General features: G+C 29.3%; 4 protein-coding genes across 4 annotated transcripts in view; all 4 read left to right on the top strand.

The window, feature by feature from the left end:
• LOC123305248 (ATP synthase subunit delta, mitochondrial) overlaps positions 1 to 24,073 on the top strand; it is a 109,846-nt gene that overhangs the window by 23,671 nt on the left and 62,102 nt on the right. The window contains exon 2 of the mRNA XM_044886911.1: positions 15,565 to 15,576. The gene's annotated coding sequence lies outside the window, so the exon portion shown is untranslated. The remainder of the gene's footprint in view (positions 1 to 15,564; positions 15,577 to 24,073) is intronic.
• LOC123305243 (serine proteinase stubble-like) lies at positions 330 to 6,094 on the top strand. Its single transcript, XM_044886906.1, has 7 exons — positions 330 to 479; positions 2,002 to 2,827; positions 3,672 to 3,859; positions 3,928 to 4,135; positions 4,193 to 4,455; positions 5,667 to 5,836; positions 5,909 to 6,094. The coding sequence occupies exons 1-7, from the start codon at positions 422 to 424 to the stop codon at positions 6,062 to 6,064; spliced, it is 1,869 nt and encodes a 622-aa protein (XP_044742841.1). The 5' UTR covers positions 330 to 421; the 3' UTR covers positions 6,065 to 6,094.
• Positions 7,627 to 11,620, top strand: LOC123290451 (cytochrome P450 302a1, mitochondrial-like). The gene is made up of 8 exons (XM_044870634.1): positions 7,627 to 7,750; positions 7,808 to 8,045; positions 8,547 to 8,737; positions 10,070 to 10,274; positions 10,341 to 10,497; positions 10,739 to 10,987; positions 11,050 to 11,256; positions 11,507 to 11,620. The coding sequence occupies exons 1-8, from the start codon at positions 7,627 to 7,629 to the stop codon at positions 11,618 to 11,620; spliced, it is 1,485 nt and encodes a 494-aa protein (XP_044726569.1).
• On the top strand, positions 16,584 to 19,521 carry LOC123290443 (zinc finger protein 595-like). Its single transcript, XM_044870622.1, has 2 exons — positions 16,584 to 16,745; positions 17,768 to 19,521. The coding sequence occupies exons 1-2, from the start codon at positions 16,584 to 16,586 to the stop codon at positions 19,352 to 19,354; spliced, it is 1,749 nt and encodes a 582-aa protein (XP_044726557.1). The 3' UTR covers positions 19,355 to 19,521.

Raw genomic sequence — 24,073 nt, 5'->3', positions numbered from 1 at the left:
TTGATTATGATTATGATTTACTTTTTTCTAATACTAACCGTAGAGTATTCTAGATTTCAAGTATAGAAACACTTGCACGCTTCTTTTAAAACTAGTAGTAACTAGAAAATTAACTAATTTAAAGTTAACTTTCCAATTTTTGATGAGACATAAAATGCAGTGAAAAGTTCAACAATTTTGTGCAAGGAAATCATCCAGCCTCTATTGTACTTACAAGATGCCTGCTGCAGTGTATGTATGTATATAGAAGTAAAAAATTTTAAATACAAAATAGGAAATAATGGAAGGGATTCTTTTTAAATGAATTTTATTTTAAAATATTTGAAAAATGAATTTAGTCTGTTAGTAATATTTTATCAAATTAATATAATAATAATGAAAATTTATTAATTACTAGCAAGTTTAAAAGAATAGTTATAAAATGAAAATTCTGTTTTCTATTGTATTGTTTACAACAATTTTCCAGTGCTTTAATTGTGGTAATTATTATTATAATTTTTTTTTATGATTTTATAAACAACAAAGTGTTTTTATTTGGTGATTTTTCAAGATTTCTTCTTAAAGATTCTTTTTTTAAAAGAAGGAAAAGGAAATTTTATGAATGGAATTCGAAGGAAAAATTCACATTTTTTATCACGTTTTATTTATTAGTGACGTACTTTGTAATTAATTTCCGCATCAATAAAGAATTAATTATTGATTTGTTATTTCTATTATGTATACATATAAGCGTCAATAATTCTTCATTTTAAATTTTTCATTACTCAAAAAATTCACCTTGAAATCAAAATTACAGCTAAAATTAGGAAACAATAACTATATAAAAATTATGTATGTATTTTATTAACATGGAATTAACTTTTTTAAGCTGAAAAGAATATTATTTACTTTTGGTAATTCAAGAAGATGGGGAGAGGGCAATATCCGTAATATTTTGAATTCATTCGGCCCTTTTTTAAAATGATAGCAGGAAAAAAAATCATTGTATTCGATGTAGTTGAGAAATAGAAAAATCAATAAAATAATGCTAATTAGGTATGTGAAGTTTTGAATATAATAGTGTCGCGTAATAACTGCATTAAAAATGCAGTGATTTGAAAATAAAATAACAGTTAATCGATCCGATGTATGTAAAAACTCTATTTCGATAAGCTGTGTGTAGAAATTTTTATATATAGTTATTTATTTCTAGTTTTCAATAACAGCTACTAACAGAAATTTTGAAATAAAATCGCATATGCAGAATTTGTACTGTTTGAAGAGTAATGATTAATGACTGGTATATATTAAATCGTAATCTTTGGAGACAAAACGTATTTTTCGATTTTCATATTTCAACGATTTCTTTTTCCTTGCTGTATATGTTCAGTAAAATTCATAAAAACATTAAAAAAAAAAAATTGAATGAATTTTGAAACATTTTAAGGGTTGAAAAATCATTTCCTTTTCCTTACAATTTCACGTCATTTTGTACATACATAGGCACAAAACTTTTGAATACGTAAATCGAAACGCAGAAAATTAAAAAATACGATTTACCTTTACTATGCATCTTGTAGAATAATCTGCCAACAAAGTTATTCGAACATTAAACTATGCTGTAAACTTTTTTTTTAAAATTGCTTGTTTCTAAAATAACCGCTATAATTACCGAAAAAATAAAAGTTCATTCAAAATCGACAAAAATGTTGTGAATTTTTGTTTCAAATTCGACAAAAATAACAATAAATTTTTGAACTGATATAGAAATGGCTAGTTCCTTTTTCAAAGATATTTTTATGTTTAATATACATCGTGAAATCGACGAAAAAAATGCATTCTATAATTACTAAAATTACCGACATTTGCATTCTATTTTTAAAATTTCATATTAAATTTGCGATTGAAAAATTGCATTGCATGCCCACTTGTAGAAAAAACTAAATTGTTGAAAATTACACGCATTGTTATGCCAATTCAGAGAAAGCTTGCCTACATTTGTTTTAACTTTGCATGTTATAGGACTAATAAGAGAATATCTTGGACACCGTGGTCAAGCAACAGAAAGAGGACTACCTGGTCTTAATTTAAATTTTGGTATTTCATTTGGCTTAGGCAATTCACATCAGCAGCAACAACGGCCTCCACCAACACCTGTTTATCGACCAGGTTATGAAAATAATTATGGACCACCACAACATCATGGTCCACCACATGAACATCCACATGGAGGTCCTCCAGGATTAGAGCATCATCACCATCATCCTCACCAACATCCTCAGGAAAATCCGAATGATTTTGATCGATTTCAACAACATCCCCATGGAGGACCGCCAGGACAGAACAAACCCAATAAACACAATCAATATCCTCCTCCCGATAGATTCCCACCCCCAGACAGAATCCCAATTCCTACTGATAATTTTGAACCGCAACCTAATAGGCCTAATATTGATCAAGAATTGAATAATCAAAATTATGAACCACAACCTAAACCTGATTATAATCCAAGACCAATTCCAACTGTGAGCCCAATACCTAATGAAGTTGATGAAATAGTTCACATAACACCAAAAAAACCAAGTGGAACAACTCCACGGCCAATTCGATCAACAACTACTCAAAAATTGGATTACGATTTGGATGTAAGGTTGGGCGAAGGAAATAATGGCGTGGTTTTGGATAAAAATAAATTTAATCCAGTAACTACGACAACAACAACACAAAAATCATTATTGGAAAGTGATAGAATTGTATTTATGGAAGATAAACGCCGCAAACGTGAAGCTTTCAATTTCTATGATCCACCATTTTTCCCGAATGAAAATTTACCTTTTAATAGATTTAGGTAGTTTGAATTGTAATACATTTGGGATTTTTTGCAAATAAAAACTATTTTATTTTTTCAAATGAAGCGATCCTTAAATTTTTACCAACAGACTACAATACAAAATTGCAAACTACTCGTTGTAACGTAATTTGCAAAGTATTTTGAAAAATACGTTTTTTTGGACATTGGTATGCGTGTGTATGGATAGAGAATGATTTTAAATATATATATATATATATATATATATATATATATATATATATATATATATATATATATATATATATATATATATATATGGTAAAAAATTCTAAGTGCAAAAGCTTTTATTGCTAAACAGTGTAACATCTAAAAATTAAGTGATGAATAGATCTTCATTCTCCTTGCCAATATTCAAGTCTGGCTGCCTGTTTTATATACCTACACGGAGAAAAAATGGAGATAAAAATATCTACGAATTTTTATTATGCTGCCGACCATAACTAGAACAGGAAATTGAGCCTCCATAAAGTACTGTGCAATAATTATTATTCAGAGCCTCTAATAATTTATTACCTATTCTATATTATAATTTTTATTTTAGACACATAATTTTCATTAAAGCCTATCAATAAGTCTATAATAATTTTTCTAGTGCAGCATGACAATTTTTTGGAGACCTATTTCAAGTTTGGTCTACATCGTAATAAAAATTCATATATCTTTAGTCTCCATTTTTCTCCGTGTATATTCTAGAAGAAATTTTTCTGTCTAAAAATAAAATTAATATACTTCAAATTGCTGTCAGAGACCGGTTTAATTTTTTACTAGCCGGGTTTCCCTGTTTTTATAGCAAATAAAAAAACAATTAAATACATTACAGATACAATGACTGCGGGCCATCAGAAAAATGTGTGCCAATTGAAAATTGCCCACATAAAAAACAACCAGAAAAAACTAAGTATTGCCATAGCTCACACGCCATTCCGAGTGTATGTTGTAATAATAAACATCCCATTAGAAAAACTAGACGACCATCATTATTAAATCGTGACTTAAATGATTTTCAAGGTGACGATGCGATTATGAGTATAGTTGATAGATTAGCATAATGATTAACATCTTATAAATTTTTTTAGACTGCGGGGTCGTATACGAAAAACCACATAACAGTGTTCTCCAACCCTTACCATTAGCTGTTGGTGCTAATCCTGTAAAGTCGTTAACTAATGCTCCGTGGATGGTTGCAATCGGTGAGAAAAAGGGAAGAAATGATGTGCAGTATATGTGTGGAGGATCATTAATTTCGGATCGAGTGGTTTTAACCGCAGCTCATTGTTTGGACGGGTAATTATAAACTTGGAAATTAATAAAATGAGTTTAAAATCTTTTTTTTTTTGCAAGGAATCCAAATTTTGTACGACTGGGTGAATTGGATTTTTCAACAAATGAAGAAAAATCATCCCCAGTTGATATAAAAATTGAACGAAAAATCCAACATCCTGACTATCGCCAAGGTGTTGTGTACAATGATATCGGGTTAATTATTTTGGAACAACCGGTGATTTTTAATAAATACATACGACCAATTTGTTTGCCAAGTATCACAGATAATGATTATACTGGAGAAGTGTTGTACCTAGCTGGTTGGGGTCCTGATCGTAAAGGTATGGTGTAATTACGTTTTATTATCATGTGCTTCGCTCTTTTCAACTCAAAAAATCAATTCACTAATTACTATCTTAACAATTAAGGTTAAAATCTAGTAATTTGTAGGTGTGGCAAGAAATTAAATTACACATGTTTACAATTAAACATGTTTTAACTGCCTACATACGATCCTGTCGTGAATAGATTCTCAGTGGCCAATTTTGCGATAAAAAATGAATTTATAAGTCAACATTTTAAAAATTTGTTTTATTATATGTAATTGCACCACTCACAATTGAATTAAACAGTAGGGACTTAGATTTTCTTTAAATTAAGAATATGTACCCATATTAAACTTTGTCAGTAGTAATAAAAAACACGCTCGAACCGATAGGATGTAGTGGGATATGGTATGAATAGTGATTTATAACCGAAATCAGAACTTTAAACTCAGCTTCTACAAATTGGCAAAAAAAGCAATAGGATTCTTAATATTTTGCCTAGCGTCATAGTTGATTAAAGTTGCTTAGAATATTTTTTGATATCCATATAACCGATTTTCATGATAAAATTCGCATATCAAGATATGCTAATTTTAGTTTCAAGTTTGTAACCCTTAGAAATATTGATGCTACGAACAAAAAGTGGGTATTACTGTATACATGACCTAATTAGTTTATGTCCGTTTGTTCGTCCAACCATCAACACGATAACTTAAAAACAAAAAGAAAATCAAGCTGAAATTTTGATAAAAGCAAGCGTGCTCAGGGCGTAAAAAGTGAGTTTGAGTTCGTAAATGTGCAACAGAGGTCAAGTCTATTTTCTTCAAAGCTATAAAAGATAGGAGTTGGAAATTTGCAGGTAGCTTCATCTAGTGGTATTGTAAAATATCCGCGAAAAACAAAGAAATGGTAGAAAATACTTTCGAAAATTTTCAGAGTTCTCTGAATTTTTGTCCGACGTAATTTTGTTAGTTTTTTAAACCCTTCTAATTTATTAAAAATAATGCAAGCACTGACATTAAACACTTTCTATACAGGATATTTCAACAATTAACTCAGTCAACTGTTAGTTTTCAGTTGTTTTTAATAAAAATTGTTTTTGTATTTTTAATTGGTTTTGAATTTAAAAACTTCCAGAAATAATCAAAACACAAAACTTCATTATAAAAATTGTAATCAAAACTTCATTTTCTAAAACATTAATGGGTTTTTGTTTGTGTTTGCAGGTGGGCCACCAAGTAGCATCTTAAAATATGCCACAGTGGAAATTTTTAACAATACCTATTGTAATGAAATATTCGATTCGGCGAATATAACTACTAGAAATGTTCCAAAAGGGATTATTTCCACACAAATATGTGCTGGCGACAAAAATGGCAAAAAAGACGCCTGTGAAGTGAGTAATTTAGTAATAATTATTCCAATGAATTAAAGAATATTTTTTTTTTTTTTTTTCGCTTTGATTTAGGGTGACTCTGGTGGGCCATTAGGCATGAAACGTGATGATGATAGACGTATAGTTATTGGAGTTATTTCTCTTGGAATTGGATGTGGATATAAAAATTTCCCAGGTGTTTATACACGTGTTTATTCATATGTGCCGTGGATTGAACAATATTTGTAATTTTTTTTAAATTAATTTAAATTAGTATTTATTGTTAGATTTTTATTTATTTTATAAATAATTTTTGTATTCGCCTTTTTGTAAAATCTTTTTTTAAATATAATTTCTTTAAATTTTTTTTTTTTTTTTTTTTAATTTTTTCAATGATAAATTTTCTTCTTATAATTTCATATTTGTTTGGAAAAATATCGAAATACTTTTCAGAAATCTGATTTCTTCGAAAAATATTTGGGGAAAATACTTACGAAAATTGTATGAAAATTTGTTTGGCGTACTCGACTTTTGTGGCATGAACATCTATATATAGTTTTTCAACATTTTGGAGATTTCAAAAAAAAAATCGTAGCGCACGAGCTGCGTTAGCTAAGCGAATCCCCTCTTAAGAGACTGAAAAAATAAATAAAGTAATTTAAAAAATCCAAAATCCCACTCCTGTTAAATAAAATCTGAAAACAAAGAAACAAGTATCAGTAGTTCACACAGCGACTTTAACAGTCGGGATTAATGGACCTCGACTATTAAAGTCGCTATGTAAACTACTGGACTTCTTTCTTTCTTTTCAGATTTTATTTAACGGATTTTTATTATTATTTTTTCAATCTCTTAAGAGAGAATTCGCTTAGCTAATGCATCTCGTGCGCTAAAAATTTTTTTTTTAAATTCCAAAATGTTGAAAAACTATGTAGAGAAGTTTATGCCACAAAAGTCGAGTACGCCAGACTGATTTTTTTTTAATTTATCGAATTCTACGGACTTTTTGCTTTTCCTTATTAGTTAAAAAACTATTAGTTAAATATAATAAAATTCCTACACACACACACTATCGAAATCGGATCTTTGTACATGATTTGTTTGTAGATTATGTGTTACATCACTAATTCATCCTGTATACATGGCAGTCCAAAAAAAATTTATTCTAGATAAATTGATTTAATATTATTTTAATAATGCTGAGAAAACAGCGGCAGTTTTAAATAATTAAAATTTCGTTAAATGCCTCCAATATTTATTTGTAGGTATAATTTCGAAGCTTTTGGGAAAAAATTAACGTCTTCGGTGTCTGTATTCTGTAAGCAATAAATCTCTTAAACTGATAATTTTTTAACCCTGAACTTAGATCTATAAATTTGATGAATGTGTTATAGAGCTCCAATCGCCGAAGAGATAGATGCATTCACATTTGTAAAAGTCATTAAACCTTATCATGCATTGAAAATACGTTGCACTTCAATAAAACTGGATTTTAAAAACATTTTAGAATTACAATCATGCTCATTGCTCTGAAGAATACTTTACAACATTTTAACAGCTTTTATTCAGGAAACAAATAATTTTAGACACGCGAAAAATTTTTTATTAGCTGAGTTGCGTAAAATTTTAAAAATAGGTTTTAAATTTATGTAGTATTAAATATATTAAATGCAGAATTATCAATTATTCAAATCTGATTGAATATTCGAGACCAAACTTAATTTAGAATTCAAATTATGTACATAAATTTAAACTTTTTATATATGTTTTTGTGACCATCAAATCTAAGTTACATATTAGTTAAAATCAGGATGAAGTTTGGTAAACTACTACAACGAAATTATGGCACAAATCAAATTAAATCATTCGATCAAATACCCGGCCCAAAATCTTTGCCAATTATTGGAACTTTATGGCAATATTTACCTGGAATCGGTAAATTAATTATTATATTCTTAAAATAATTTATTTTTAAATCATTAATATTTCCAGGAATGTATTCATTTGACAGAATTCATCATAATGGTATGAAAAAATTCCAAAAATATGGCCCGGTTGTACGTGAAGAATTTGTGCCTGGTGTAAATACAGTATGGTTAATAAAACCAACAGATTATCAAGAAATGTTTAAAGTTGAAGGAAAATATCCAATGCGACGAAGTCATTTGGCATTGGAAAAATTTCGAATGGATCGAAAACACATTTATAATTCGGCAGGATTATTACCAACGTTAGTATTAAAACATTTTTCGACCATTGTTAAAGTAAATCTAAATTTTGAGAAGCGACATATTTTGGGATAACATTAAACTTCTCTTCTTCTTCAAAAATAAGAAGTTATTATAAAAGAAGTGTTCGAGGTCGATGAATTCGAATGGAAAATATGTGAAAATTCAAAAATTCGTTGTTGCTCCTATTTAACATTATTATCCATTACCTTTTATTTAAATATTGACCCGAAAAGTCACCGACCTCAAAAAGTCTTTCGCCAGACGAAATCCGTCCATAACAGGAATAATTCAAAATATTGGTTAATTTTAACTATTATCGTATTATTTCGAAATCGCATAAAACACCCCTGATTATTTTAATCGGAAAAGAAAAGCATTTTTGAAAAAAGGCAGATATTGGTTTTTGCAGCCACGTTTGTTTTAATTATGCTTGATAATCCAAAAAAATTTAACAACATATTCATATTTTAATTCCTTTTTTTATAAATTAAATTTTTCAGAAACGGGCCCGAGTGGTATCGATTACGTAGCGCAATTCAAAAGAAAATAAGTCGAGTACAAAATATTAAAAAATATATCTCCAGCACAAATGACGTTGTTAACGAATTTTGTCAACATATTGTGGAACTAAATACAAATAGAATTGTACAAAATTGTTATTTACCAGAATTTTCTAGATTGTCGTTAGAATGTAAGAAATTTAAAATTTTAATCCTACATGTAACAAGACGGGTAAATTCTATAGCCATATTGTTTGGAACATAGAATATAACTAAAGATAAGTATATCTAACCCAAATACCCAATATTAACGAAGTAGGTCGGACATAGTAGTGGTCTAAGAGACGGCATAAGGTCGATCTTCACCCATCTGATAATTAGATGAGACATATTTTTTATGAAATTTTATTGATTTTTTAACATGGCTATCATAGTTTTTCTATCGAAAAGTGTTTATGGCTATTTTAAATTTAATTAACTTTAATAAATATTTTCCACGAACGGTTTTTTCAGACAAGCCTATACGATTAATTTCGTAATTAAATTATCTTTCTTATGATACTAATTTCGATTGGTTAACAGATTGGTGAAGTTACCTCATCAAGTACGAAAAGATAAGTCAATATAAGGAACTACCAATTGGTATCAGAAGAAAGATAATTTTATTACGAATATATAAGCTTGAATATGTATAGGCTTGCTTGAAAAAAACCGTTCATGGTAAAATTAATTAAATTAAAAATAGCCATGAATACTTTAATAGAAAAAATATGCATGTTTAAAAATTAATAAAATTTCATAAAAAATATATCTATCTCAACTGGTTATTAGATAGGTGAAGATCGGCCTTATACCGTCTCTTGTACTATAGAAAGTTTCTAATAGCGACAATGTAAACAGTAGCCGAATTTTTCTTCAGTTGCTGAAGTTTTAGTGTTTGAAGCGAAAAATTTATGTCTTTGAATTTCTATACACAAAGAAAGGGAGCTCTTCATCTACAGTGTGTCGCATTTAAGATGAAGACACCTTCATATTTTCGTTATTTATAGGATTATCGATTTAAATGTTTACACAGTCATACAGGATGATGGGTCACATGTTTTCAGATACTAAACAGAAATCAGAACTTTAAACTCAACCTACTACAAACTGACAAATAGGGCATATTCTTTATATTTTACTTAGCCTAAGAGATTTCGAAAATCATTAGAAAAAAGTTGATTTGATAAGAATATTTTTTTATACCCACATACCCATTTTCATGACAATATTTGCATGTTTAATTTTTGGTCTAGCACCAATAAAAAACATTTCGTGGATCGCAAATTTGTATCATTTTTTACGGTTGGCCAAGTAATTATCGGCTAAATAGTGATAAAAATGTCTGCCAATAGTTTTACATGAATATTTGCTGAGGTTTTATCAAAATTCAAAAAAATATGTAGCTTACTATACTCTCTACATATATGCTTTTTGTTATAATATCTCTGTGGCTAAAACCTACAAATAATTTGATTTTTTAGTGACGTGTTTGGTAGTATTTGATGAAAGGTTAAATGGTTTTACAAAAACTGAGTTGAAAGAAAACTCAACGTCATCCAAATTATTACAAGCTGCGTTCGATACAAATAGTTCTATCTTAGGAACGGATAATGGTCCACAATTGTGGAAGTATTTCGATACACCATTATATAAAACAATTAAACATGCTCAACTATTCATGGAAAGGTTAGAAACAAAATAAATAATACTTATATATTTGTTTATATCTAAAATTTTAAACAATTTGTCTAGCATTGCTGTAAAATTAGTTACAAAGAAACTGGAAAATCTTCAGCAAGAAGATAAGGATGATCATTCAATTCTAGAACAACTATTAAAGTCAGAACAGCTGGATTATAAAGATGTTATTGGCTTTGCGTGTGATATGCTCCTGGCAGGAATAGATACGGTATACTGAGTTTTTTTCCCATACCTATAGATTCATAGCTAAAAATTGCGCTAAAACAATATTCAGGCATGAATTGTGTGCTATTGCGGGCACAGATTGGGACTTAATATTTTTTTGTATTTTTAGATCAAGTATTGAACTCAGTATATACAGAATGTTTAACAATAAAACAGTTAACAGTTAACTCTGTTAGTTGTTATTTTTCCTACTCATGTCAATTAAAGATTTTGTTTACTTTCAGATGTCGTATACATTGTGTTTTGTATTTTATCATTTAGCAAAAAATCCAAATGCTCAAGAAAAGTTATACAAGGAAATTTTGGAATTATTGCCAAATAAACAAACGGAAGTCACGGCTGAAATAATTGAAAATGCAAAATATACTAAAAGTGTTCTAAAAGAATCATTGCGATTGAATCCAGTTTCAATTGGTATTGGCCGAATTTTAAATGAGGACGCAATTTTTTCAAATTATCATGTTCCAAAGGGGGTACATAACATTGCTAAAAATGTTTAGAATAATTTTATAATATTATTTTCGATATTTTTTAGACAGTGGTTGTGACCCAAAACCAAATCACATGTAGACTTGAAGAATATTTCCAGAATCCAAATGAATTTTTACCAGAGCGTTGGCTACGGAATATGAAAGATTATAAATCAGTACATCCATATTTATTATTACCATTTGGACATGGGCCTAGAAGTTGCATTGCACGACGTTTAGCGGAACAAAATATGCTAATTGTTATTTTAAAAGTAGGTTGAGAGTTGATTTCTAGCATTTAATGAAAGATTCTACATTGGCCATATTTAATATAGATAGATTATCAATAAATGGGGTGTTATATTGACAGAGAAAACGTCCTCTTTAAAAAATCGCGACTATTTAGTATATATGTTTAGTAGTTCTCGGAAACATAAATCTCAATTTGATGGGGAAGGTTTTATTTGTATTTATCTTGAGTTCTCATTAATAATGTTTGATAATTGAATATTCATATTTCAGATAATTAGATCGTTTAAAGTGACTTGGAATGATAAAAGAAATTTAGACACTAAATCAGTGTTAATCAATAAACCTGATGGTAAAATTAATTTACTATTTCACTCACGAAAATAATACTTCGAACTCCTTAACAAATTAAATAAAATTTTTTTGTATTTTTTGTTTTTTGAAATAAACTTAAGTAATTGTATTTGGAAATATTTCCGTTTTGTGAACCTAAAATATTCAGTAATTTCCGATATCTTGCGTGTTTAATGAACTATTAGTTCAGACATATAAATTGATGAATCAACCACAAATTCAACAAACTGTGACCAAAAATTCAAATATTTTGTTTACATTACAAAAAGATGACGACCTCAGAATATTTATTAGTATATTGTTTACGTCATGCAATTAATAAAAGTACCCAATCTGGGTGCATAAACTTATAAATAATTGGAAAATCTAAAATTCATCGGAATTTTTTTGTTAAAAAAAAATTAAGAATTATTCAAAGTATTGAAACAGACTTAGGAATTTCGAAATGGAATAATGGCTGTAGTGTTTATACCAGACTGTTATCGATTAAATAATCATCAATTTTGGTATAAGGAATAAGTATATGAAAATATCCTTTTCGGATTTGTGCAACAAATCAGTTAAATTTCCGAAAAAATGCTGTGAACAAAACCTGTTGGCTAACAGTGTTTGAGAAGCTTGATTGATTTCGAACCAACTCTTGGAAAGAAAGTCAATCTTTAAATTACAAAAGTGTCATAAAAATACCAACAATTTGTTTTGTTCGAAACATTTTTTCGAAAGCCCAGCGTAAACGACACTTAAATGGAAGGGAAGTGCGTGTTTCTTAGTCTCTCAAAAAGAAAGGGTTTTTCCTAGCACAATTCTGGCATCGTTTCCTATCTCACTACTCCCCTGATTTATAACCATATTTATCCCCTAACAGTAACACCCAGTACAAAAAATTGATTCATTTTTAAATTATCACAGGTAAAAGACGTAATGACGTATCACACATAAAAAAAGTAGACGACGAAATAAAAATTATCATACAAAAATCACAATTACAAGGAAACAGATTAAATTGAAGGGATTTGATGTAAATAAAGGAATATTAAAATATGTTAGAAAATAATAAATTTAATTAGGTACCTGTATATTTTGATTTAAGGATTGCAGGTCAAAAGGATTAACCTTTTATTTTTCTTAAGTATCAAATTATGTTTAGAATTACTTACATTCATTCATTTTTATTCGATTTTTGTAGAATTTTCAAACATTTAACAAGAAACAGAAACAAAATTTCCGAAACTTGTCTATAGTAATGACATAAAGAAGAATAGAAGATGCACAACACAAAGGTTTGTTCAAAATAAACTGATCGTCGGCTTTTGTACGTGCGATACATTATCTTTCTCTTGCTTACTACAGAAAAAAACACATAGCTTTCTTTTTTGGACCCCTACACAAAAGTCGACGCACCTTTATTATTTTGAGCAAGACCAAACACCAAAGACTATTCCATGAAGGTTATAAAGAAACCTTCATGGACTAATATTTTTGATCTGCTACCCTTATTGAGAAAAGTATTTTGTCTTTTTGGAAGAGGAAAAAAAAAAATTAAACAAATGTAGTATACCATTTAAATTTATGGTTTAGAGAATTTATTATAATTGCTCCGAAAATCCAAATTGATATACCGATATTTATACCATGTATATATGAAATATACATAGTATTATAAGTTTAGTCTCAAGTTTGTAACGCTTAAAAATAATGATGCTAGGAAAAAAATTTTGTCATACGTGTTCATAGAATCACCTAATTAGTCCATTTCCGGTTGTCCGTCCGTCCGTCTGTGGACACGATAACTCAAAAACGAAAAAAGATATCGAGCTGAAATTTTTACAGCGTACTCAGGACGTAAAAAGTGAGGTCAAGTTCGTAAATGAGCATCATAGGTCAATTGGGTCTTGGGTCCGTAGGACCCATCTTATAAACCGTTAGAGATAGAACAAAAGTTTAAGTGTAAAAAATGTTCCTTATCAAAAATTAAACAACTTTTGTTTGAAACATTTTTTCGTAAACATCACTGTTTACCCGTGAGGGCGCCAATTAGGCGGAAATTTTATAATATGTGTACAAACTATACACTAAATGTCGGTCGGTAATGCAGAACACTATAAAGTCATTTACATATGTACTATACTTGATTATCAGTTATGTATGTGTCACATGTTTGTATGTGTAATGTGATAAAGAAATCAACACTGACTATGCATGGTATTTCAACAATTAACTCAGTCAATTGTTTGTTTTCACTTGTTAAATAATGAGAAGTGCGTTAATATTTAACTAAAGTTTCTAACGCTACAAAATATTTATGGTGTAAATAAAATTCAAGTTCAGGTTCTCATAAAAGATTCGTTTTTAATAAGAACAGAAGAGATATAAAATGTAAATTGATGACTGTAAATGATTCCACACTAACTTCTCCCTGTTAATAAAAATTTTTCCAATGAAAGTTGTTGGATCTCTTTAGATACATATTTTACCAAAAATTGAATGCGTCTTCACACACTAACCATATACTGGAGTAAATCTAAGCAAAAAAAGGCTGTTATATGGATTAAAAGTTCGAGCAATGAAACTTTGGGGTTTTTCTTTTCACATCAAAATAAGTATTTTTTGAAATTTTTTACTTTCCCGGAGTGGTGCAACATGTTTAAAAAACAAAATGGCGTCAAAAATGAAATTTTTTTCAGAAATTTTATCATTTTTATTTTATATTCGCAAAAGGAGACATCGGTGCATATCCAAATTTGGTAGGTTTGTAGTCAATGTTAAGAACTACTCCTCATATTTTTTTGGTGGGGTTTCGTCCCTTCCCCTCCCAGTTATATATATATGTATACATACATATGGTAAAACAGTTTATTTGACTGTAACTTGAAAAATGTTCGATTGATTTTAATGAAACTAATATCAATAGTAGGTTTTATTACTTACAACTTTCGGTTAAAATTTTAGCGAAATCCGTTAAATAGTTCGGCCAAAATTTCCAATTTAGGGAATTGTTTAAAATGGCTGCCATTTTATGCCATTTTGTCCTACGAGGTTAAATTTTTTTTAAATTGTAGCATTTTTTATTATCTTTTGATTTTATAATAAGTGACTTACCCGTAAAATGACTCCTTGATCTATATTTTTGCGAAAAACGGAAAATTTAACACTTTCTGGAAATAATTGTTTGGGGGGTGTATGGACTGGCTTTGGGGGGTGTTTTTTGCTTTGGCATGAGAAAACTATTTTTAAAAGAGGTCTATATGGTTTAAAGCAAAATTTTTAAGTTTTAACCCCCGCGCTGTAAAGGGGAAGGGGTGTATGAAATAAATGTATCTTAAAAGATTTTAAAAAGAGGTCAAAATAGTTTAAAATGCTAAAGTAACCCAAAATTTTAGCTGTTTATATTAATATAGCACTTTTTACAACATCCACCCCTTCCGCTCCCTCTTTCATATTTTTTGCAAATTCAAAATTTTTAGGACGTATAAAGGGGTTTTTGGGGTCGCTGATCACGAATTTTGCAATAGATTATCAAAAACAATTGTAATATTTTTAGGGGGTGTACTTATTTGGGCCAAAAGTTCGAGATCAGCGACCCCCAAAGCCCCTTTATACATCTTAAAAATTTTGAATTTGCAAAAAATATGAAAGGGGGAGCGGAAGGGGTGGATGTTGTAAAAAGTGCTATATTAATATAAACAGCTAAAATTTTGGGTTACTTTAGCATTTTAAACTATTTTGACCTCTTTTTAAAATCTTTTAAGATACATTTATTTCATACACCCCTCCCCCCTTACAGCGCGGGGGTTAAAACTTAAAAATTTTGCTTTAAACCATACAGACCTCTTTTAAAAATAGTTTTCTCATGCCAAAGCAAAAAACACCCCCCAAAGCCAGTCCATACACCCCCCAAACAATTATTTCCAGAAAGTGTTAAATTTTCCGTTTTTCGCAAAAATATGGATCAAGGAGTCATTTTACGGGTAAGTCACTTATTATAAAATCGAAAGATAATAAAAAATGCTACAATTTAAAAAAAAATTTAACCTCGTAGGACAAAATGGCATAAAATGGCAGCCATTTTAAACAATTCCCTAAATTGGAAATTTTGGCCGAACTATTTAACGGATTTCGCTAAAATTTTAACCGAAAGTTGTAAGTAATAAAACCTACTATTGATATTAGTTTCATTAAAATCAATCGAACATTTTTCAAGTTACAGTCAAATAAACTGTTTTACCATATGTATGTATACATATATATATAACTGGGAGGGGAAGGGACGAAACCCCACCAAAAAAATATGAGGAGTAGTTCTTAACATTGACTACAAACCTACCAAATTTGGATATGCACCGATGTCTCCTTTTGCGAATATAAAATAAAAATGATAAAATTTCTGAAAAAAATTTCATTTTTGACGCCATTTTGTTTTTTAAACATGTTGCACCACTCCGGGAAAGTAAAAAATTTCAAAAAATACTTATTTTGTTGTGAAAAGAAAAACCCCAAAGTTTCATTGCTCGAACTTTTAATCCATACACAAGGCGTAATTTCACTCTACTAATAATTAATTACCTAGTATAAAAAGTTACTTTGTATGATACAAAGAATAAATTTCTAATTTATGTATTTTCCTCTATGTCTCATCAGTTATGAATATGAATTGATTTTTAGACAACATTGCAAAATCCGTTAAAGTAATTTTCAAAAGGATTGTTACTATTACACATAATATACTTCGTATCTAACGACATATTTTGTATAATTTAACAATTTTATTGTTAATTCTAGCAGGACAGTTCAAACATTCAAACTAAAGCATATGTAGGGTGTTTAAACAGTTAATTCAGTTAATTGGATCTTCATTTGTTTTATCGAGTAAATTTTGTTGATAATACAGGAAACAAAACATACACTTATCGTGTATCGACAGTATTTGTTTACATTTGATCTTTAATAAATGAATAATGAATCAAATATATAAAAATAAATATTTTGTTTTGTAAAAATGAATTCTGAAGCAACTTCCAACACAATCACATCGGAGATATTAAAAGAAATATGTCGTTTATGTACAAAATCAAATCGAAAATTATGTAATATATTTACTGAACATTGTAATTTAGATTGTTCAATATCTGAAGCTGTAATGGAGTGTATTCCCATCAACGTAAGTGTTTACAAATAGAAAAAAAAACCACCTTATGGATGAATGAAACTTTATTAGCTTAAAGAGCTACAAACATCAAATATATACAGTAATTTTAGGTTTATCTTAATTCAGAATCATAAATTAAAAATACAATTATGGGCATATTTATCTTTACAAAAGATACGAAATGGCTTATATTTCTGATACCGTATTTTTTTTTTTTAATTTTGATAGCACAACGGCATTAATAACATGTCTGAAAACTGAGTAACTCTAAAATTGTATTTGTATAAGATACGATCGATGAACCCATTAGATTAGAAGTTATGTTAAGAATAGTCATTAGTATTTCGTGGCTTACTTTACAATATGCGTTTTCTACAACTCATTCCTCCAATTTTTGTTTTTACGAAGTTTAAAGTTTAGATAAATAAATTTGCCTTTCTCGGCGGATAGTGGTACAAAAGTGTTATAGTTATATGTCACTTAAATTTTACTTGAATATATAAAATTCCGACGATTCCAAGGGATCCGGAGTTAGTGCGAATGGTTTAAAGAAAAAAATTTCAAAGTTCTAATGGGAGTACTTAAATATATTCGAATTATGTGACATATAACTAATGCTTTTATTCTTTTTTTCGTTGAGAAATCTTCGCACTAACCGAGGATTACTTGGAACCGACAGATTTTTATATATTCGATTTAGGCGATAGACTACTAACATTTTTCTTCCATTATCCCCTGGAAAATAGATAAAATTTTACTTAAATTTTAACCTTCCAGTATATTTAGTTTGTAACCATCATTTTTATAAACCGGTCGTTTCTTACTAATATTTACAAAATTTGTCTACCCAAAAAACTGAATGCAAATATCTTCGAACTAAATGAAAACTGTTTCAAAAACTTACATTGAATCCATTGTCATGAAATCACCATTCAAATCATTGCCAGCTTGGTTTCATTTTTCAGAAGACAGAAGTTTCATTTGTCTACTAAAATAAACGATTGTTGCATACAAATTATTTCTGTTTTTTTTAGCTTTCCCCATCTGATGGCTTACCAGATTCCGTATGTAGTCATTGCATATCAAAATTATACACGGTATACAATTTTCGTATGCAATGCCTGGATTCGGATCTCGTTTTAAAAGAATATCAAAATGCTATATTGTTAGTTGGGGACAAAGAAAATTTAAAATTAGAATTAAAAGAAGAAAATGGCGAAGATGAAAGCTTAATTTGCGATGAAACGAATAATTTTCAAGAGGATCAGTATTATATAGCAGTGAAATGTGATGAAACAGATTCACAATTAATCAACTTAAACGAATCAAAGCTAAAAGATGAGGACAATTTTAAAGAGGAAGAAGATAATGGTATCTCAGATGATAAAAGTGAAGAAGCATGTTCCGATTCACAAAAACCACGAAGAACCAAAAAACGTCGTAAAATCGACGACGAAACTCAAGATGAGACGAATCCTCCGTGTTGTAAACAATGCAAAATGACTTTTGTAAGTCATACAAATTTAATACGTCATTTAACAACGCATAGCGGAGAAAAACCATACAGTTGCGAGGTTTGTGATAAAAAATTTGCCACTCCAGCTTATGTAAAATCTCACATGGTAATTCATTCCAAGGAACGTAAATATTCATGTGACATTTGTGGTAAAACATTTATGTTTAGTAGTGATTTAACAATACACATGCGTAAACACACCGGTGAACGACCTTATGTATGTGAAACATGTGCAAAAGGTTTTGTCTCATCGAGTGCTTTAAATGCACATCGCTTCAAACATGGTCCAAAAAGATTCTTTTGTTGTGTTTGCAACAAAGGATTTACCTACAAATTAGAATTAGGATCACATATTTTGATACATAAAAAAGATAAATTTATCATTTATGATAACGATCGTAAAGTTAGTGAAAATCAAATAGAAGATGATAAAACAGACGAATTAGTTACAGCGTTAAATAAAAAAGATCGCCCTCCAGTGACAATTTCTCGTGAGAATTATGAGCAATTTTTAGAGGAAATTGAAAAGTTACAAAAAAATTCAAAATCACAGGAATTTGTATGCGATGTTTGTGATAAAGTATTATCGTCGTGTAGTAACTTATATCGACACAAATTAATACATTCAGGTGTAAAACCCCACGTTTGTGAAATATGTAACAAAGGTTTTAAATTAAAAGTGGATTTAGTGAATCATAAAAATCGTCATTTAGGTATCCGAAATATACCATGTGAGTATTGTTCGAAAATGTTTGCATCACGTAGCGATTATGGTAAACATGTATCGACCCATATGAATCATAAACCGTTTATTTGTGATGTTTGTAGTAAATCGTATTATAATGTGTACGCGCTTAATTATCATAAAAAACAGCATATGCATCCGTTTAAGTGTAATCATATTGGATGCTCAAAATCTTATCCTAGTGAAGAAAAATTGTTGAAACATTTAAAAGTACATGATGAATCTAAACGTAAATATCGTTGTGAATTATGTGATAAAATATTGAGTAATATGAATTCCTTAGCGCGCCATGTACGTAAAGTGCATAAGGATGAAATGCCGAAAATAAGCGAGGATTTTAATATTGTAACGAATGATTAATTAAAATAACGAAATGTTAATTTATTATTACTCTTATTATTATTCTAGGTTTCTGTTAATATTACGCCTGGAATACTTATTTACTAAATCAAAGTCTGACGATTAAGCTCAAATAAAGCACGAAGTAATTAGTTTGTTTATTATAAAAACAGGATCTTCCATTATGAGCGCCCAAACTTTAAATGAAACAAACTGTATGTAAAAAAATATCAAAGAAGGCATTATTGTTCAAGTTTCCGTTCACTGAAACAGTCACCAAATTAGCGACGAGTAGCATCTCTCAGCCGATTAGCTAATTCATACCGATGAGTACAGTTTAGTCGAAATACGTATTTATAAAACAAAAATTTTAACTAGGAATTGAGGCGACTTTGACATTGTATGATAAAGTTGTCTATGAGATATTTTTCAATTCTTTATTCTATTTAAAATCTTATTTTGACGGCACGACGTATGTAATTCTTTGCCAAACCAAACAGAGAGATATTTCTAAAGATTGTATAAATCGGACTTGGTGTCATTGATGATATTGGTTGTTTATGAACAAGTTTAATGCAAACTCTCGATGGGTCCTACACAAGATCTATTGTTGTAAGCACTGTGTGGCATATGATGCCGTCTTATTGGAACCACATGTCATTGTGACTCTTCCAATTTAGAAACTTCAAATTTTGGCTATCGTCGTTCGTGTACCTGTATGTATAGACTTTAATATTGTGGAATGGCAAATTTTAATGATTTGCGTAACTTGCTGAACATATTAATTTTCAAGACGATTTGTAAGACAATAATTACTATAATATCAAAATTTAACATCCTTTCCCACCACCCGCGTTCCTTATTTATTTTTATATAATGGCACAATGATACATGAAGGTTCGCCGCCCTTGCTCTATAGCATGTATTCATTAAAAAAACTACGGAGATGGATTTATTAAAAAAATAGGGAACGGGGGTTGCCACTCCTGGCAGGTAAACGGGTTATATATATATATAAGCCGTTTAACAATGGTTAATTCTGTTTACAATGAGCCTATTTTGTGAATACATATGCGAATCGGCGTAAAGGCAAAATCATCGATTTACATCAGAAGGTTGCAATTTTTATTTGACATATTAAATTAAGAAAATGATACAATGAATAGAATAACTTTATTTTTTGTACGATTCTCTTTTAGCATTAAGGATATTCATTGTAGTGTAGTACTCATCTGTCATTTGGGCTCAACGGTTGTAAAATATTTTGTCCCAAAAGTTATCATGAGATTATAGTCTTCATTTTATTGTCGCCTTTATTTTTGTTCAACAAAAAAGTTAAACTCGGCTGATTTTGCATGTCAGCGATCATTTACAATCAATAAGAGTGTTCGAACAGAATTCATTTTCTGTTTGAGCCCCCGCTCAATTTTACTAACGATTAAAGATTTTCTTCTGAAAATATCTTATACATTTATAATGTTAATAAAATGGTAAGAAACGAAAAGCATTTTTTTAAAAATGAAATTACGTGCCAAATATTAAAAAAAACAGACTACCTGAAAGTATCGTTATGAATAAAATAAATTCAATATAGGGACAAGCGCGAATTAAAAAAATTTTTAGGTGTTCATATGAACTTTCAGACCGTATTCTAGGTATTGTTAGCTTGATTACTTTTTATTAAAAACGTATGTTCCTGCTCATAATATGTGTTAATTTATTTATAGTTTCGTATTCAGTGTAATAATTTAAGGACGTTTACAAAAAAGTGAGTATATGAAAATATTTGAGACTTACGTTTCAAATTTTGATTCTGTTAGAACTTGTTAACATAAATATGCCATTCATTTCATCACTTTGAATGTATTTAATGGAAAAACGAGTACCGTTTGTTATAGTTTTCTTTATAGGAAAATATTTGTCATGCTTTTAACTAATGAATACTAAGTTTTCCAAATTAATTTTAAAAAATTAGCCTTGTTGCATAATAAAGCATACCTTTAAAAACATCTATAGGTTTTACCTATATGTTAAGAACGTATACTTTTAACAGCTCAAAACAAATTTAACACCTTAAGGAGTTATTTAAATCATTATTTAAAGATGATCCTAAGAAAACGTGATTTTTTCGGAACGTCCTTAATATTTCATCGTTATTGTGCATTTATTTTTCATAAGTTATTATTTCAAAAAAATGTGTCGAAAATATCATACTTTTCCAAGGGGCAGAATTCAACTAAAACAAGTGAAAACAAACAATTGAGTGAGTTAATTGTTTACATACCACGTATAGACAGTGTTTATGACACATTCGTTTGTTTTTTGACGTCACGTAAGTAAAGAATCTTAGATAGCCACACACACATAACATATATTCCCATAAAACATACCATAAAATTTGCGTCCTCGCGGGTAAACAGTGTTTACGAAAAAATGTTTCAAACAAAAGTTATTAATTTTTTTATAAAGATATCTCTTGATATCTCTTTTCGTTTTTGAGTTATCGTGCTTACGGACAGACAATCGGAAATGAACTAATTATTTAATTCTATGAACACCTATACCAAAATTTTTTTCGTAGCATCAATATTTTTAAGTGTTACAAACTTGGGACTGAACTTAATATACTATGTATATTTCATATATACATGGTATAAAAATGCATGTATATACTTATGTAGTACATTACATATTATATCATTTTTACGGTTTTTGTACTCTCACAATAGGTGGAAGTACAAAAACATAGGCAGCGTTGTGAAAAGATTGGACAAAGAGTGTTTGGATTATCGAAACTCTACTGTATTACTATGAAGTTTACTTGGATTTTTATCATTTTAATATCTAATTCTTCGTTTTTGAGTTATCGGGTTGACTGACAGACAACATACAGACAACCGAAAATGGACTAATTAGTTTATTATATGGACAGCTGTAGCAAATTTTTGATCGTAGCATCAATATTTTTAAGCGTTACAAACTTGGAACTAAACTTAGTATACTATGATATACTTCATATATATATATAGATATTTAGTCCGAAGGTTGTAACGCTTAAAAATATTGATGCTATGAAAAAAATTACCGTTAGATATAGAACAAAAGTTTAAATGTAAAAATTGTTCCTTATTAATAAATAAAGAACTTTTGTTCGAAACAGTCTTTTTGTAAACTTTAATGTTTATCTGTAAGGACGCAAATTAGGCTAGGAAGATTGTATAGTATACAGGTACTTATTGTATATATATATTTTAATTTATACGCTACATATGTTATGTTTATGTTTGTTTATTACTATATCTACTGAGGAAGTGAGAAGAAAGGTATTCTTATTACTTTATGTGTAAGAGTGGTTATCTTTCTTTAATAACAAGACGTAAAAAAAAACCGGTTGTTTAATCAACACTATCTATACATGGTATTTCAACAGTTAACTTAGTCATTTGGTTGTTTTTACTTGTTCCTAATAATATGGAAAATTTGCCTCAGTGATTTTTGAGGGGCTTTAATTCTTTGGGTAGTCTCCTCTGCATCTGCACTATATAGGGATTGGCTTTGATATTTTGACATGTGATAAAATATTTATATTTTCTATTTAAGTGTGTAATTAATAATTCGAATATTTTTTGCAAAGTGTTAGGATTTTCATAAATTGCTAGCAAGAGCTCTGTGGCTATGAAAGGGTTGACAAATCCGATCACTTCACCTTACAAATTTTAAATTTTTTAGGGGGTTGTGAAAATACCTTTCAATCGATCGATTCAAAAGTATCGCAAATGTAATCTCTGTTAAATCTATTTTTAAAGTTTGTACTGCTTAGAAGTAATAATAAAAAATTCAACGAATTATCATTATTTTTAGTATTAATAAATGAATAGGTAATTTTTAAATAATGCCTATTTTGGTTTTAAGAATAAAATGAATACTTGTATATATTACAACCACAGTCGTATGTAAATATACAGAGTGCGTCATTTTAACTAATAAAAAAATAACTTAAACAAAAGTCGTAGAGTTTGATGGGGGACACCATATTCTGACATCAAATTGGACCTAGTTTTTAGGGCTTTTTTTTATTAGCCAATTTAGATCCTAAACGGTAAGAGATAGAATAACACTTTAAGTTAGAATCTTGATCCTAATAAAAAAACTAACATTTTCCATCTAAACCATTTTTTCGAAAATCGTCGATTCAGCTTTTGGAGCAACCTAAAAGTATGTCATATGCCTGTGTCCATGACTTTGACCTAGAATCATCCATTGACTTTAAGCGTGTTATCTTTCGATTAAATTCAATAATGACATATTTTAAGTTGCATTTCCTCCACAAAGCTAATGTTTTTAAAAAAAATGTTTTGAACAAAATTGTTAGTTTTTTTTTTTGTTTTTTATTTTTATTTTTAAGACGATCAACTTTCTAATTGAAAGTGTTATTCCATCTCTTACCTTAAGGAATCTACATTGGCTATTAAAACAATCCGAAGAAATAGGCCCAATCTGATCAACATGCCAGAACATGATATTCCTCGTCAAACTCTACAATTTTTGTTTGAGTAATTTTTTGATTGGTTAACTACAAAACGAGCTATTAGTCACTGTAGATTAAAATTACCCACTCTGTATATGTAAATATGACTGGGAATACGACGCTAGATCAGAAAGTTGGATTTCCTGGCTTAGTTTATCCAAAGTTTTATATCACATACTTGCCGTATGTTATTCAATATTCAGAGAGTTGGA

The sequence above is a fragment of the Chrysoperla carnea genome, chromosome 1, assembly GCF_905475395.1.
Source record: "Chrysoperla carnea chromosome 1, inChrCarn1.1, whole genome shotgun sequence".
Taxonomy (NCBI): domain Eukaryota; kingdom Metazoa; phylum Arthropoda; class Insecta; order Neuroptera; family Chrysopidae; genus Chrysoperla; species Chrysoperla carnea.
Note: the sequence above shows the minus strand (reverse complement) of the source record. Positions and strands in the feature narration are given on the sequence as shown.

Excerpts from the sequence above, each read along its gene's own strand:
- LOC123290443 (XM_044870622.1), top strand. The coding sequence starts at position 16,584 with ATGAATTCTGAAGCAACTTCCAACACAATCACATCGGAGATATTAAAA. Across the intron at positions 16,746-17,767 it reads TGGAGTGTATTCCCATCAAC|CTTTCCCCATCTGATGGCTT; the intron begins GTAAGTGTTTAC and ends TGTTTTTTTTAG.
- LOC123290451 (XM_044870634.1), top strand. The coding sequence starts at position 7,627 with ATGAAGTTTGGTAAACTACTACAACGAAATTATGGCACAAATCAAATT. Across the intron at positions 10,988-11,049 it reads ATTATCATGTTCCAAAGGGG|ACAGTGGTTGTGACCCAAAA; the intron begins GTACATAACATT and ends GATATTTTTTAG. Across the intron at positions 11,257-11,506 it reads TGCTAATTGTTATTTTAAAA|ATAATTAGATCGTTTAAAGT; the intron begins GTAGGTTGAGAG and ends TTCATATTTCAG.
- LOC123305243 (XM_044886906.1), top strand. The coding sequence starts at position 422 with ATGAAAATTCTGTTTTCTATTGTATTGTTTACAACAATTTTCCAGTGC. Across the intron at positions 480-2,001 it reads TTTCCAGTGCTTTAATTGTG|GACTAATAAGAGAATATCTT; the intron begins GTAATTATTATT and ends TGCATGTTATAG. Across the intron at positions 3,860-3,927 it reads TGACTTAAATGATTTTCAAG|ACTGCGGGGTCGTATACGAA; the intron begins GTGACGATGCGA and ends AAATTTTTTTAG.